A 17,300-nucleotide genomic window follows, 5' to 3' on the forward strand; every position below is an offset into this window, starting at 1 on the left:
TTATAAATGGATAAATAATAATGGCACTATTTTATTTTGTAGGGCAGCAATTATTCATTTCTCAAATTTCTTCAGGGAAAGAAAAAAAAACTATGAAAAATTTTTTCCTAGTTGGGCTAGAAAAATATACATTTTCCTTGGGAGAAAGGGCCACACAGCACCCAAGGTGAAAAGTACACATAATGGGGAGCGTGAGGCATTTACTAATCCCCAAGGCATCGACTAGTACATGCCTCAGACACAATGCTAGGGCATCACAGAGCCTCAGAGATCCATCCTGTGACTCCTGGCCCCTCAGTGTAAATTTGAGGCAGCAAGTTTAAGGAGATTCACTTCTCTGATCCTCCTCCTTTCTGGAATTACATGAGTTAAGGCATCATTTTGGTTGGACAGACCCATCCTACACAAATATTGTATAAAATTACATCCAGCCAAGAGTACAGTAGCGGGGATGGTGGGAGAGGGAAGGAGGCAGAAGCCATAGTTATATGGAATTTCTAACTGTTGTTTCCCTCAAAATTTTCTTAATCTATTATACTTACATAATTCTCTCTTCTGATAAAACTAAAAAATACATTGCCATATACTTAAATAGCAAATGAAGTAAAAGATTCACTTATTCATATACTTGATTCCTTGAACTTTCAGACTACAGTAGGGAGGACATCAATATATTGTCTTGTTTGGACCTGAAATTATAGCTCAGGTCTGTAAACATTACTGACTGCACTGCTAAGTTGGGCAGCAAAGTTGACAAATAATAAAGAAGGGAAAAAAAGTAAATTCTAATCAATTCCAACATAAAGGATTTAAAATGATCATGTTTTCTATGATCACTATCATAGCCTTAACAGTTGTCTTCTGTGTATTAAAAAATAAATAATATTTTGGCTACTAATAAATTAATCATCAAATATTTGGCAATTACTTGATACAATTAACAGTCACCATCACTTAATATTAAAATGATTGACATGAATGGAGAATAGAAGAAGTGAAAATAATTATGGAATCCACCAGTCAATAGAGACCTGAAGCAAAGCAAGAATTTCCAAAGTTTAGTATGTTATAAATGACTCACTGAATATCACAGTAAGAGCCCTAAACTAGAACCTGGCAAAAATTCTATACTTTTTTTTTAAATTTAAAATATTTACTTATTTCAGAGAGACAAAGAGAGCATGAGCATGGGGTGGAGGGGCAGAGGGACAGAGAATCTCAAGTGAACTCCCTGCTGAGCATGGAGCCCAATGTGGGGCTCGATACCATGATCCTGAGATCATGATCTGAGCTGAAAACAAGAGCTGGACACTTAACCATCTAAGCCATCCAGGTATCCCCAAAATTCTATACCTTTTTATTTAAAATATTAATTTATTTGGAAGAGAGAGAGCTGAGAGGCATAGAGGGAGAGGGAGAAAGAATCCTAAGCAGACTCCGTGCTGGGTGCAGAGCCTGATACAGGGCTTGATCCCATGATCCTAAGATAATCATCTGAGCTGAAATCAAGAACTGGACCCTCAACTGACTGAGCCACCCAGGTGCCCCCCAAATTCCATACATTTTGATAAAAATTCTTTAATCCTTCAATCCTATATAGAATGATGAAGAGTTGAGAGTCTAAAATGTTTATGTATGTAAAAATACCATAATGGTAGACAGAGAGTAATATTACAACTGAGCCATGTTAGATGCCTTAAATATTCAAACCAAAAAAGGAATGTGATAGAAGATCATGATCATGATAATAGTTCATAGAGGCTAACTTCTTTGAGTACTTACTATGTGCTGGGTGCTGTTTTCTTTCACATATATTCAGCTAATCTTCAAAACAACCCAACAATTATCCCCATTTTACAGATGTTAGAAAATCAGTTTAGTACAGGCACTAAAAGCCAGGATGTCAGGGCAACCTGGGTGGCTCGGAGGTTTAGCGCTGTCTTTAGCCCAGGGCCTGATCCTGGAGACCTGGGATCTAGTTCCATGTTGGGCTCCCTGCATGGGGCCTGCTTCTCCCTCTGCCTGTGTCTCTGCCTCTCTCTCTCTCTCTCCTCTCTCTCTCTCTGTCTGTCTTTCATGAATAAATAAAATATTAAAAAAAAAAAAAAAGCCAGGATGTCAGAGCCAGACTTACCAGTTCGTCTGTAAAATGGTGGCAAATACAGGGTTTGTTGTGGAGTTAAGAAAAGAGCTTAGGCAAGTGCCTACTGCATCCAAAGTGCTGCCCAAGTGAACTCTCAGTACTATTAAGGAAAAGGGCTAGGAGGCCAGGGAACAATAAGTTGCCCCAGAGCCAGGAGGAGAGCCCCAGCTGCCTGGCCCTCGATACCACATGTGAACTAACATTTATTGAATCATAATGAAAATGCAGGCATTTTCTGCATTGCTTCATTCCAACTTCAAGACAACTTTATAAGATCTCTATTCTACACAGATGAAAACCAAACATGCTGGTCACTTGCACAGACTTTACATGCAAGGACACTATGGTGACAAAGACAGTGATGCTACCCTGCAGGAACTCACAGGTTTAGATGCTTAAGGAGCTTGTGTAAAGGCATGAAGGACTGTTCGCTTCACTCCACCCACATGGCACTGCATTGAAACAGGGAGTTTCTCAGGCAGAAAAGATATTTTTAGTGAGAAAAGGAAGAAAGAAGCTAACATATGAGGAGAGAATTAGTTGTGGGGCAGGTGAGAAATGTGTGTATGAGACCCAGTCTCTCCACCTTAACCCTTCACATACCCAGTTTTCAATAGCCCTAGGGCATTTCCCCATAGTGATAGATTTCATCATGGATGAGGGAGGCATGAGAAACCAATTTCTACTTGCTTAAAATATGCTCTGAAGATTGCAATAATGTAAAATACCAGTGATCATGGGGGGTTGTGCTCAATTATATGTATATACACCAAACGTCAACTTAATAAATTTTAGTGTCAATGTATACACCCATGTGTACACACATATGTTTCTAATTCTGATAATAAAATTCTCAGTTTTCTTTGAGCTCACCCTACAGGACTTGATCTACTGAGAATGCTACCCAGAACATTTGGAAAGATGGACCTACAGAATCGAATGGATAAAACTGGTGCTTGTACTGTGGCAGCAGGTCAGGCTTTCTTAGATGTGTCAGATGAGGTGATAGATGAGGTAACAGCTACTTTCCTTCCTCCACGGCCTTGGCCTATAACCCACAATTATGTCTCCAGCAAACTTAACTCTTGCCTTTCAAACATAAAAAGAATCTGTTCCTGATCTAATTATCGATTCACTAGTTTCGTTTGGTTTCATGATTTTTGACCTTCTGTAGCTCCTATAGATGTATACTTATGGCACAGTTGGAAAAAAAAAAAAACACAAAATCTTGAAAAGCCAGGTCTGTATATCCTAAGATACAGAAATAGAATTGCATTAAAACAGATGTTGGCCCACAGGATAAATTCAAAACAAAACAAAAAAAAACAATTTATCTTTAGAAGTATCTGTCTAATAATTCAATGATTTAAGAAATCTTAGAGAAAGTGTAGAAGATACCATGTTAGGGATTCTTGCCCATGTTTGCTTGAAAACTTGATATGCAATTTCAGTACAAACAAATGATAATTGCAGCATTTTCAGTATTACCACAGTAAAACAACTCCCAATAATTCCTTCTATCAATTTATTGAAATAATACGGCCTGTGCCATCTTGACTGAAAAAGCTAATGTAATTATGACCAGAATCAACAGATTTAGAACTTGAAAGGAAGTGCAATGGGTCAGACAAGCCAAGAATCTTTACATGCTCTGATTTATATCAAGTTAGCATTTGATAGCACTAGGGTATCTGAAGTTGTTAGGCCCCAATATTTGGAGGTAAGATGCTGCTAAAAGCATATCCATGCTGTTAGTTAGATACTAGATGTTGGCACAGAATCTTGGGCGGGTGAGGGATCACACTCATCCGTCTGGCTGAACCCCGGCTGCCACGCTGTCAGCCAGCTGATTCTTCTGCTGTCTCCAGGGGGGTGGTCTCCTCTAAGGTGGTCTCTCTTGGTTCTGCACTTACTTTCCTTACTCTCTCTGGGAAGTGGAGAATGTCTGCCTATCTGTCCCTTTCTCATGAATCAAACTATAATTAAAATTTAGGGCCCTTCTTGTCAAATGCCTCTTTATCAAAAATAAGTACTTTATTCCCAGTAATTCCACTCTTTACAGAACACAGAAAGCCAAACCTGTATCATCTGCAAACACCTGCATTATGTCACCACTCTCAATACAGAAGACAAGTAAGTGTAGTGAGAGACGGGCACAGAACTGATCATACCTGAGAATCTGGAACTCCTCCAGCTTCTGACACAATTACGCGTTTGTCACTGTTTTCTTCATCTTGTTCAATTGCTTTAAACAAAGAAAAGAAAAAGAATGTTAAAAAATGGAGCATCATAAGAAAACAGTTTTAGATCATTTTCTTTCAGGTAGTAATTTGGCAGGAAAAAGCAATGTTAGGGAGATTCACAAAATATATATATCAGCACAATTTTTTATTATTTGGATGAAAGTTTAACTACACTGGGCACTTTTCATGTGCATTAACTTGTTTATTAAATCAATGGCAGTGGAAAAGTTTGCTTTCATTTCTTTTCTCCACCTAAATCCATCCTGGTATCAGCATGTCAGTATGCTTTAGCCAGAGGCAGCTGGGGTGTAGCTGAAAGCTTCTATCAAGTTTATCTGAGAACATTTTTTTTTTTAAACAACGTGGGGGTTTTTGGCTGGTAGTTTATGGTGGCCTAAAACAGAAAGCATAATATTGTCTATTTAGACTGCTCAGTGTATTGTTACCATAAAATTCTGGACTGTGGAATCATGCATCTATCTCTTATCCCATATTTTCCCCAGCATCTCCCTATCCAAGTCCTTGTCACCCTTTCTGTGCTGGTGCAATCATCTCTAACACAGAGCTCTTAATTCCACCCTCTCCCTAATACGGTCCAGCTGGGGCACAACTGCTGAAATAATCAGTCTCAAAAAACAAAACAAATGCCACACGTTGGCCCATGTAACGCTTATCTTATCAAGTATGAATTCTCTGTTCATCATTGAAGGTCTTCCTTGAATTCTCTAGCTTCCTCCTAATCTCCAACTCCATGCTGACATTCAATACAACCCTGACCCAAGCAGAGTGATTTGATTATTTTCCTCTTTGTACAGTCTGCTCTTTCACTTTAAAAATATTTATTGAGTGCTGGCTATGGGCCTGGCACTGAGACTACTCCTAGAACAAGGCAGGCGAGCCCTGGTTTCATGAAGTATACACCCTTGCTGGGAAGAGAGCCGATGAACAGCAACTCCTACTACTACAACTAACAATAACAATCATAATAATTATAATAATTAAAAAATAAGATGGCATTAAAGGTCATAATAAATGGGGAGATGACAGAAAATGAACTGGGGGTGTCCCTAGAGAAATCATAGTTGGGCTGGGCCCACAAGGTGGAGATGGAGCCACCCATGACAGGTGAGAGGGACAGGAGACAAACCTAGAGAGAACACAGACTACTCAGGGAATTCAGATTTTAGTCTAAGAACGTGGGAAACCACTAAGGAATTTTAAATTGGGAATCACATGATTTGATGTATATTTTCAAGAGTTCTTTTTGGCTTCTTTGGGGAGAATAGACTCAAGAGAAGTAAGAAAGGAAACAAGGAGACCAGTTAGGTGACTGTTACTGGCATCTCGAGTAGAAATAACAATGACTTAGACTACAGAGGTGGCGATGAGCTGAAGAAACGTGGAGGGCTTGAGCGGAATTTTTAGCTAAAATGGTGGGACACCTGGGTGGCTTAGTGGTTGAGCATCTGCGTTTGGCTCAGGGCGTGATCCCACGGTCCCGGGATCAAGTCCCGCGTCAGGCTCCCTGCATGGAGCCTGCTTCTGCCTCTCTCTTTCTCTTGAATGAATGAATGAATAGATAGATAGATAGATAGATAGATAGATAGATAGATAGATAGATAGATAAATAAATAAATAGGACACCACTTGCCAGTGCACTGAATATGGTTGGGTAGTTGGAGAAGATGAGAATAAAAAGCAATCAAGGATGGCTCCTAAGCTATTCTTTGTATCTGCCATGCCATTTTTTCTTTTGCCCTCTCTATCCAAAGCAAGGCAAAAACATTACCTATCTTGCTGACTGTGAGCTCATGCCCTGGGTTCAAGTTCACATTGTTTTGTGGACTTTCAAATACTGTGCTCTCTGCTATGTACTTTTTCAAAGTATCATTTCATGTACCTTTGGCTTTTGTATGCCTCTCATGCTTACTGTGCAGGGCTTACCAGGCAGAGAGGGCATATAAAATGCTGTGCACACAGCATAAGCTCTGTAGAAACCATCTAGATGAACAGTTAGTTGCTCCCCGAGTGCCCCAAATGGCACAACTTGACTACATCTATTTACAGAAACTACTTCTTTCATAACTCTTTATGAAAAAAGAGGGGAGGGAAATTCTTCTGTTAAACTCCACCAATAACTTGGATAACTCCTATCATTGAGCATCTAAAGGCAAGACAGGAACAGCGGAAGTGGATAGAAGCTTTTCTTCTATTTTCAGCAAAAAGTTCCATTTATGTTTGTTTAAAGGGGGTCCCCTGTTGCTACGGTTGCCCGATTATGAGGAAACTTAAGAAGAGAAAAAAAACGTTCATATGTTCTCTGAAAAACTAGAGTCAAGAATGCTAAGAGAAAAATACAGCGTAACATTGTAAATTCCACTTAGAGATGTACTGGCTGGGGGTGCCTGTGTGGCTCAGTCAGGTAAGCATCTGACTCTTAAGCTCAGAGTTGTGAGCGTAAGCCCTGAATTGTGCTCCATGCTAGGCATGGAAACTTTTTTGAAAAAATGCATTGCTATAGAAGTAAGGAACTCTACTTCACTAACTGAAATAAATCTTTCCTTAACCTATAATAGGGAGCAATTCTGGAGGGCCACTCATGTGGGACAAGTGCACCCACATGTGTGTGAACCCTGTCTTAGCACTTGATGCTTTAATTTGAATTTTGCTTTTTATAGTTTTAGTTTAGATGAAAATGAAGAAAATTAAATTTTGGAATGTTCTCCCAACTAAATTCATGTTTTTGTTTTTATTTTTGAAGAGAAGACATTTCACAGCATTCAAGTTAATTCATTTCCTTTAATAATCTGCCATAGTGTTGCTGTCATCTTTAATGTTATTGTCATTACTATTTCTCTTTTGAAAGGACCATGCTTTTAAAAAATCTGGGTTGGATTTCCATGATGTCTAACTCTATGATTAAATATCTCTTTCCTTACCAAAGGGCAACCCTTTCATCACAAAAAAAAAAAAAAAGAAAGAAAAACTTAGATTTAGTTGTAGAAAGTGATCTCCAGCAGAAAGAATTCATTGTCCGTAACCTTTCCAGGTTGTATTTTACTTGGGGCCTCTTTTTGGGGGTCGGGGGCTGTCTCTCATAGATGTTTGCTTAAAACAGAGAACATGCTCTACTGCAGCACAGAAGGAAAATAAGGTCTAGTCCCTAGAGAACAGGCAGGTGTTCCTCCAGGAAAGGAACCCCAATGGCCCCTAGGTGACATTCATTCTGCCAAAGTCAGGGGACAGAGTCAGTGACCCTCCTTCTCTGACCAGTCAGTAGTAATAAGGTCTAATCAGGTGAGTGGGGGGAGGTAGTAACTAGCTTCCATTTAGAATCTGTAGCTCAGGAATGTCTGTTTGAGTAAGCAGGAGCGGAGCTGGACTGAGATTGTTACAGAGTCTGGAGACAAAGTGACTTACAATAGGCAAGTGCAAAAAAGATACAGGTTTCCTACTGGGGGACCACAGAAGGCAGCACCACCAGCCAGGGGTGGTCCTGTGCTTCTCTCTCAGAAGAGAATATACACTGAGAGGGTTCTGCAGTTTTCCTATAATGGGAATGATCCTGAACAAGTGGACAGTTCAATCAGAGTTTTGATCAGAAAACAGTGATAGAACACTGTGGGCAAGGCAATGGGTCAAGTGCTGAAAAAGAAAATCAAGCTATCTAAGATGTGATTCTGACCAGAAGGGACAATCTAGCAGTGGCCATCAGTCCCCTGCATGCCACAGAGTGCTGTGTCCTCGAGGCCATATGGAGGGAAGGATAGCTTCTGGCTGGCACGATCAGGGAAGGCATTCCCTGGTCCTCTCCTCCTGGGCCTCAGCCTGTCCTCTGTGCCTCTACGTTACTACTCGGCCTAGCCCATTCCTGGCACTTGCTTATCTTCTTTACCTTTCTTGGTGATGGGAGAAATGCATATTTGAGAGTAAGATCCTGCCTCCCAGGTGCCTAGTATGTGTGGAAGTGATGTGTTGTGGAAATGTCCCTTTGCCTTGGTTCAGAAAAGTGGAAAAAATTTGGGGAAAGGAGAGCTAAGATGGGGTGATAGGGGTAAGGTGTTTTAGTCAGAAGGTGGGAGCAAAGTTATACCAATAAGCAGTTTTAGTACAGCTTAAACCAGACGATAGAGCACCAACACTGCCAAGCACCTCAAGAAGGTAGCTGGAAGCCCTCTGCCACATAGGTTAGTCTGTAGAATTGGGAAGCTTAAATCCTTTCCCAATTATCTAGTTAAGTTCAACCAAAGCATCTGAAAGAATAATGAACAACTAGAGGGTCTTACATTTCTGGAAGGTAGAAAGATCAAGTAATCAAGTAAACTCCGCATCTCTCTTGTCCCTGAAAATGTCAGAAGTGCAGAGAAAGCTTTTGGATATCTTCTTTAAGTGTGCTTTTGGCATTTTGGTCTATAAGCAATCAAGATGGAGAGAGACGCTATCCCAAAGAGGAAAGTTTATAGGAACCAGAATAGTTGAGCCCGGCCATTCGTGATGCCTTTTTTATGCTCAAAACCATGGTTACAAAGACTCTCCTATGTCAATCAGCCAGGCAAATCAACACCCATTGTGCAGGAGGGTGTGATGACAGTCCACCAAGTCCTGAGTGAAAAGGCCCAGAGGCCCAAGGCTCTGATAAGGGATACTCTGAGGCCAGAAGACAACTTCGTTGGTTAAGTCCTAGAAATTGTGAAGGAGTGAGGATGCAAAGGCAGGACTGTTTGAGCAGAAACCATCCTGTCCATGTTTTTTGTTTTTAAAACAACATTCTGGCATGTAGGCACTTATTATTTCACATTATACTACAACATAAGATATGCAAGAATGAATAACGATTTCAGAATTGAGAGCTAACACTATTTTTTAAGATTTAGGCATAATTCTTAGTTCACATAAATAGAAACAAAGGATGGGATCCCTGGGTGGCGCAGCGATTTAGCGCCTGCCTTTGGCCCAGGGTGCGATCCTGGAGACCCGGGATCGAATCCCACATCGGGCTCCCGGTGCATGGAGCCTGCTTCTCCCTCTGCCTGTGTCTCTGCCTCTCTCTCTCTCTCTGTGACTATCATAAATAAATAAAAATTTAAAAAAAATTTAAAAAAAAGAAACAAAGGAGGTCGGGATTCGCATAAAAGCATACTTGGGATAAACATTCAGTTCTGTATGTCTAGCTTACCTCCAACCAACAGTACTACATTTCTCATGACATCCTTGAAGACCTCGACATTAGTTGCCCAGCAGTAAAGTTTGATTCACAGAGCAAGAACTACAAACAAAAGCAAGTTCAGGGATGTGGCAAAGGTAACTTAGCAATCCATCTCAGTCTGCACAGTGGAGACTCTCAAGGTTCTGGGAGACTCTTAACTGCAGCACCCTGATGGCAAGAAAAAGAGTGTGGTCTCCTCCAATACATAAATAACATTATTTTCTTGGAAACACTGAAAAAGTATGATTCCAAGAATACATTTTAGCCAGTAGTTCACATATACTTCTTGGGAACAAAAACGTCCTTATGTGGGACTTCTGAGGATTTATGATCACCCTGGGAAGCCTCATGTATGAAATACACAGTCACCTAAAAAGGAGAGTTCTGGTGACCCCCTGATTATGAAGATTAATGTCAAGGAATACATAAAAAGACAATTTCCCTCTTCATGCCTCCTAGTGGTGTAGCTCATGTGATAGAAGGAGGAGGAAGCAGTTATTTAGATTATTTTAGCTGAATTTTCTTTTATCTGATCAGAGTAAGAGTAGGTTGGGGGGAAATTTCCTACACAAATATTGATTCTGGGACATTTCCCTCCAGTGGATCACGTACACAGGAATGACAGCTTTTGGGACCAAGGGAGGCTCAGAGCCTCCCTCTCTGCCAACACAAACCATCTCCTTATTTCCCAACACAGAGTTTAAAACCAAGAAAAGGCTTTTGAAAATAACTTACACAACAAAAGTCACAAGCACAAGATCTAAGCATATATTTTGAGCAACAAACATGAGAGTCCACATGAGAACTAAGTGTATCTGTGGACTAATTAGCATGAATTCACCTAAGAGTACTTAGTTTAAATGAATCTATTTGTAAGTTAGCCAAGAGCCATTCAAGATGAACTACCATAGACAGCCTCTGAGATTTTAGGGCTTGCCTTAACATCACTTTCTTGTTATCTTCAGAACAGATTTTCTCTCATGACTGACTAGGATGATTGCTAAGAAAATTGTCTTAATAACTCTACTAATATTATTACTTAAACATAAAGAAGACTGACATCCTTTCAAAACAATGCTCATTTAATTTCTGGTCAATTTTGCAAAGGTAAGAAAGAGCCGCACTCACAGAATATTAAGCAGAATGATCATAACACGCTAGGTAACGATACTTTAAAGTGTTCTTTACAAACCAAACTCTTTTTTAAATTTACAAACCAACTAAAAATTTTACTACAGATAAAAACTAAGCATTTCAAGTCTCCATGTGAGAAACCAGCAAATACAGTCAAGAAAAAGAGTTCACTGAATACTTGGCAAAAAATTAAAATGAATATAACCTAGCCTCTAGCATTTTTATAGGGAGAAATTTCCATCAAGTGTCTCTTCTGATGTTCACACAACCTGAAGATATGGACAGGTAAAGTCATCCCCACTTTATAGGTTAAAGAATAGAGGTTAAGTGACCTGCACTAGCCCTCCCTGCACCTGTGGTGGTTCAAATCTGTCAAGGATGGAACAGTACAGTATGGGTCAAAATACACACCAACAAGTCCATTCATGTGAGTCTTGACCAGTATTTCTTTTCTTTTCAAGATTTTATTTATTTATTTGACAGAGAGAGAGAGAAAGTATGAGTAGTAGAGAGGGGCAGGCAGAGGGAGAGGGAGAAGCAGGCTCCCCGCGAGCAGGGAGCCCGACCTGGGACTCAATGCCAGGACCCTGGGATCATGACTCCAGCCAAAGGCAGATGCTTAACCAATTGAGCCACACAGGTGCCCCCAGTATGTCTTTTCTAATGAAACAGAACATAATATAAAAGAAAGAACATAAAATTTAAACATCAGAATGCATCCCCACTAGTAACATTGAGTATTTTTCACCCATGTGGATGAGATATGTACTAGGTCAGGCTGTTTTTTGTGTTCAGTGGGCTGTGGACTTTAACATGTTAGGAAAACACTGAGGTGTTTTCAGGCCACAGGAGGCAGAGCGCCATTCTTCATTATCTAAATAACCATCTATTTTTTTGTACCATTCCTGGAGAAAAGCCATAATATTTATTTTAGGAGGCCCCTCAACAAGGCTCCATCCACATTCAGCAAGCAGTACATTCTCTCTGAGGTGGCACGCAAACAAGCTTGCACTGAGAAATGCTGATCGAGTCTATCTATTTTTGGTTACCAATATATAATCACAAATGCTTCAAAATGCTCAAATCTTTTCTATTCTTTAAAAAGTAAGGGAAAAAGCATTTACAGCCTTCACTTCCGCACTGTATTTTTTTTAGTGTTAAAATTTGAAAACTATTGCTCAGTATTCACCATCAAGATATGCCATATTATAATCTGGCCCATCCAGAGTGCCATTTGAACTTCTCTTTGAAAGCTGACCAATGCCTACTACATCTCTGTCCCAGCTGCCTTTACTCAGTCCCAATTGGTTTAGCCTCTGAGCTGAACTTGAGATTGTTGTTTTAGAACTCTGTGTTCTGGGTCCTTATCATCCTCAAACCCTCTAAAAATGCAAGTTTCCCGCAGGCTCTCTTTTCTCTCTGTCTCTTTCCTCGGGGATCTTATCTGTTCCTATGGTTTTAATTTTCATGCTTATGCAGGTTATTCCCAAATCTGTGTCTCCATCTCTGCCCTCTTCTTTGAGTCCCAGACCATGTCTCCAGTTACACACTGAACATTTTCATTTCACAGACTATCATGTACCTGCTACGGACAAGTTGCTATCACAGTGCAGTGGCACGGCCTCTGTCCCCAGAGTGTGAGGACACAAAGGTCTGAAATCACCAGCATCATGTCCACCAGATTTCACAAGCCTCTTCCTCCTCCTGCAGAATTTGTTTGTCATCTCCGGGTGTCTTCATGTTCTTCCTTCCCCTCTACCCTCATGTCCGCCTCTCACTATACCCTGTCACTTCCACCTGTGAAATGTCTTCATCCTCCTTCCTTTCTGCCACAGCCAGAGTTCACGTCCACACCACCTCTCCTCTGGGCCCTGCCACAGCCTCCCAGCCAGCTTCTCCTCCCATGCATTCTCTCTTCCATACAGTTCCACTTCCAAAAGGTGAGTATGATCACTACCTGCCAACCAAGGCCCTAGATTAAATGAAAAGTCCTTCCTCTTGGCCTAACAAAGCTCTTTTTCTGTACATTTACATTTTGTATCTTGGCGTTTTATAGCTAGCAACATAAACCTCTTTCTTTACTCATCTACACCCTGAGTTCCTCGAGGGGAGAGAGTATGTTTTCCTATTATTTCTACCACATAGTGCTGCTAAGTAATTGTCTATTGAACTGAAGAAAGTAAAGATTGTAAAGTAAATACAAACACTCAAAGTCACATCCAGTTTGAGGGAGCAGGTAAGATTATGAAGGAGCCTCAAGGAAAAGGTAGATTCTGATCAGTGGATGAAGTAAGGAGAAGAAGGGAAGTCAAGGCAGAGAGTGTATAAACAGAGGTAAGGTGGAGAAAAGCAAGGGATTTAACATGGGACCAGTGAGTCATCCCAGTGAGTGTTGGGGAATACTAGAAATACTAGAGAACAGGGCCACAAAAGTTACTTGGGTTTCTATGTTAGGCTGAGGAGCTGGAGGGCTTTTAGTAGCAAGTAAGGTGATGTGAGCAAAGACACTATCACCACCATTATGCTAAATATATACAACTCTCGAGCTACTATGTTTCAGACACAGGTTCTCCATGTGGGCTGTCCCAGAGAATCTTTCCATACCCCTCCGAGGAGGTACTGGCAAGGCTGGCCTGAGGTATGTGGTCAGTGTGGGTAGGCTAATAATTTAATACCTCTTTATGCCAACATTTGTTAAATACTTAGTACATTTTTAGTAGGGCTAGTGAGAAATTTAGTTTCTATGAATAAAAGAACTTTAAAGAATGTTTATTTAATTTGTTTATTTAATTTTAATTTTTTATGTAACAAAACATTTTTAATCATTTATTAATAAATTCTTTTTCTTGGAATTTAGGATTTGGCTTCTTTTGAATCATGTCATTTGGCAATTTAACTGACATGCTTAATTTTTAATTTTCCACACATGTAATTTTTCCAGCACTCTTGCTGAGGAAAGAGGTCACTTGTGGACATGGATAAAACCGTGTTGCCCAAATCCAGCAACAGCCCATGCATGACTTGGTTTCAGAATGACCACTCATTGCCAGCCAAAAGCTAGTAATTCCACAGGCTGATGGGGCTGCCTTGGTGGGACTTCAGCAATGTGTGTATGTGCACTGACAAAATACACTTATTAGCCATATTCAAACCCAGCAAGGAACATTAATACATTTCCAGTAGATCCAACCAGCCTCCTTGACCAAAGCAGGATCCATTTACCACTTAACAGTTAATTGATTCATTTCATATAGAAATCAGAGTTAAATCAGATCCTATTTAGGTGATCCCAAGGATGTGTTAGGGCAGGTGTATGGTTGGTCTCCTTGATCAGATTCCAAGCACTTTTATGATTATTCTCATTTCACAGATCAGATAACTGAAGCAAAGAGATGCTAACTAGCCAAGAATCACACAGGAAGTCAGTGGAGGAGATGCTTAAGTACCCAGGTCTGACTCTTTACCTGCTTCAATACACCATGAAGACTTAAATTGTCCAAAACGAATTGAACAGGAGTGATAATGAAAACAAAGGAAACAAGAAGTTTACTGTATACAGTCTCAGCAAGAACTGATTTGAATTTCCTACGAGTTCAGCCTGTAAAAATCAGGGTCATAATGACTTACTCATTGTTGAGTGTTCCTACATACCCCTTCAACTCTTACCATGCTTCCTAAACTCTGCATTCTATATAGAGAAAATAATAAATGTTTGCTGCACAAAAGAAAGGTACTGCTTTGGGGCACCAGGGTGGCTCAGTTGTTTGAGCATCTGCCTTCAGCTTGGGTTATGATCTCAGGGTTCTGGGATCGAGCCCTGCATTGGGCTCCCTGCTCAACAGAGAGCCTGCTCCTCCCTCTCCCTCTGCTGCTCCCCCAGCTTGTGCTCTCTCTGTCAAATAAATAAATAAAATATTTTAAAAAAAGGAAGAAAGAAAGGCACTGGTTTTACTAATATCTGAATATATGTGCACTGATGTCCTAGAAATTCACAGCACTCAGACAAAATAATAAATTTATAGCGAGGAGGCTAAAATCAGAGGTAGCTGAAAAGCTGCCATTCCCCTCCCTCCCCCCCATTAGATGCTCCACACTCTGCACACTTGGCTGATGGCAGCTCAAGCTCTGGACTGTTTCCCTGCTCCTTGCTGACTGCATGATTTATCCTGCCCTCAGGCAGAGAGGATTCCCCTTCAATTCTTAAAGCTTTTGTCTTAGAGCCAAGACCCTTCAAATTTCCTTTCCTCTACTTGTAATAGGTTTTCACAGCATTTTCTTTTGAGTAACATTTAATAGATGTCCAGTCAATGGAAAAGTTATTCAACAGAGAAAATTGATAATGTTAAAAAGAACAAAGTATATCCTGTATCAAATCCTTTCATTGGATCATAAATATTTGCTCCACTGGCCAGAGTCATCTGCACTTGAGCCCAAGAACCTTTCAGTTGCTCTTCGAGGAAACATACCAGAAAAACACAAGTTTCCTCTTAACACAAAGATGGCTTGTACAGGATCAAACTAAAATAAAACTTTAATTAAAAATAATCAAGTTAACCTTAGCTATGATTTTTCTTCAGCATTTATGTTGAGACAGAGAAAAGCTTTCGGTTTTGAAATGCCTTGAGGATATGTTCTAGTGATAGGACAGTTCGGGCCAATCTGCTATAATCACGTGATAAAGATATGAGCAGCAATGGCTCTTAGACACTCCCAGATGTTCATTCATTTAAAAAGACCCTAATACAGGGGTGCCTGGGTGGCTCAGTCAGTTAAGCATCTGACTCTTGATTTCATTTCAGGTCATGATCTTAGGGCTTTGAGATAGAGCCTCAACTCTGGCTCCATGCCGGCATACAGCCAGCTTAAAAATTCTCTCTCTCCCTCTCCCCCCACCCTAGTCCCTAGTGCATTTCTCTACTCTATAGCTCTCTCAGGAATTAAAATTTTAAAAGATTTATCTCATCTGTTTTGTTTCTTAAATTCCACATCTGAGTGAAATAATATGGTATTTGTCTTTCTCTGATTTATTTCATTTCGTATAATACATTCTAGTTCTATCCACATCATTGCAAATGGCAAGACTTCATTCTTCTTAATGGCTGAGTAATATTTCATTGTATATATACACATCTTCTTTATCCATTAATCTGTTGATGAACATCTGGGCTCTTTCCATAGTTTGGCTATTGTTTATAATGCTGCTATAAATATTGGGGTGCATGTGCCCCTTCAGATCTGTATTTTTGTATCCTCTGGATCTGTATTATTTTACCTAATAGTGCAACTGGTGAATCTCAGGGTAGTTCATTTTTAACTTTTTGAGGAATCCTTCATACTGTTTTTCTGATGACTGAACAAGTTTGCATTCCCACCAACAATGCAAGAGGATTTCCCTTTCTCTGCATCCTCATCAATATCTGTTGTTTCTTGTGTTGTTTATTTTAGCCATTCTTGACAGGTATGAGGTGGTATCTCATCGTGGTTTTGATCTGTATTTCCCTAATGATGAGTGATATTCAGTATCTTTTCATATGGGAAAAGGGAAAAAAAGAGAGAGAGAGAGAGAGAATAGAGAACAAATTGAGGTTGATGAAGGAGGTGGGTGGGGGATGGGAGAGAAGGGTGATGGGTATTAAGGAGGGCTCTTGTTATAATAAGCACTGGGTGTCATATGTATGTGAGGAATCACTGAATTCTACTCCTGAAACCAATACTGCACTGTATGTTAACTAACTAGAATCTAAATAAAAATTAGAAAAGAAAAAAAACAAAACATTTATCTCAAGAAATAAAAGTAATTTCTGAGTCTAACTATGTGCCAACGTAGAGCTACATGCTTTACAGCATCTCATTTAACTCTCCTCCCCACCTCTGACCTAAACAAGCCCCTGAGGCATGTGCCATTAGCTCCATTTTGCAGAATAAGAAAATAAGCCTCTGGAAGCCACTAACTTATAGCAAGTAGCTGAGCTAGAAGTGAACTGGAGTCCCTTGATTTGTTTTTCACAGCTACACAAATCCACCTCTAGGACTGTAAAAAAGAAAACACAACAGGTCATACCTACATTGATGCTTAACTAAGGTTTTATAGTAGACCAGTGATCTGCTTTTTAAAAATATCATTACAGCTTTCTGCCACACATATGATGTCCATAAGCTTTTCTTGCTCCTGAATTGTCAGTAATGCTACTGCTAAATCTTCCCAATGACATAACAAGGAAATTCTAAAACATACAGAAGAACCACCACCAATTCTCTAAGAGTCCTTGTGTTTGCAAATACAAGCAAAGATACCAAACAGTGCAATCAATGGAGGGTGGGCAGCTCAAGAGGTGTCCAGGAGGGATCCCTGGGTGGCGCAGCGGTTTGGCGCCTGCCTTTGGCCCAGGGCGCGATCCTGGAGACCCGGGATCGAATCCCACGTCGGGCTCCCGGTGCATGGAGCCTGCTTCTCCCTCTGCCTGTGTCTCTGCCTCTCTCTCTCTCTCTCTGTGACTATCATACATAAAAAAAAAAAAAAAAAAAAAGAGGTGGCCAGGAAAAGATGTGAATTTTCCTTAACCCTCATCTAATA

General features: G+C 40.2%; 1 protein-coding gene across 1 annotated transcript in view; it reads right to left on the reverse strand.

Annotated features, from left to right (window-relative positions):
• RAPGEF5 (Rap guanine nucleotide exchange factor 5) overlaps positions 1-17,300 on the reverse strand; it is a 229,885-nt gene that overhangs the window by 110,547 nt on the left and 102,038 nt on the right. The window contains exon 8 of the mRNA XM_055314547.1: positions 4,315-4,388. Within this exon, the coding sequence (XP_055170522.1) occupies positions 4,315-4,388 (74 nt within the window). The remainder of the gene's footprint in view (positions 1-4,314; positions 4,389-17,300) is intronic.

This window comes from Nyctereutes procyonoides, unplaced genomic scaffold (assembly GCF_905146905.1).
Source record: "Nyctereutes procyonoides isolate TBG_1078 unplaced genomic scaffold, NYPRO_anot_genome, whole genome shotgun sequence".
Taxonomy (NCBI): Eukaryota; Metazoa; Chordata; class Mammalia; order Carnivora; family Canidae; genus Nyctereutes; species Nyctereutes procyonoides.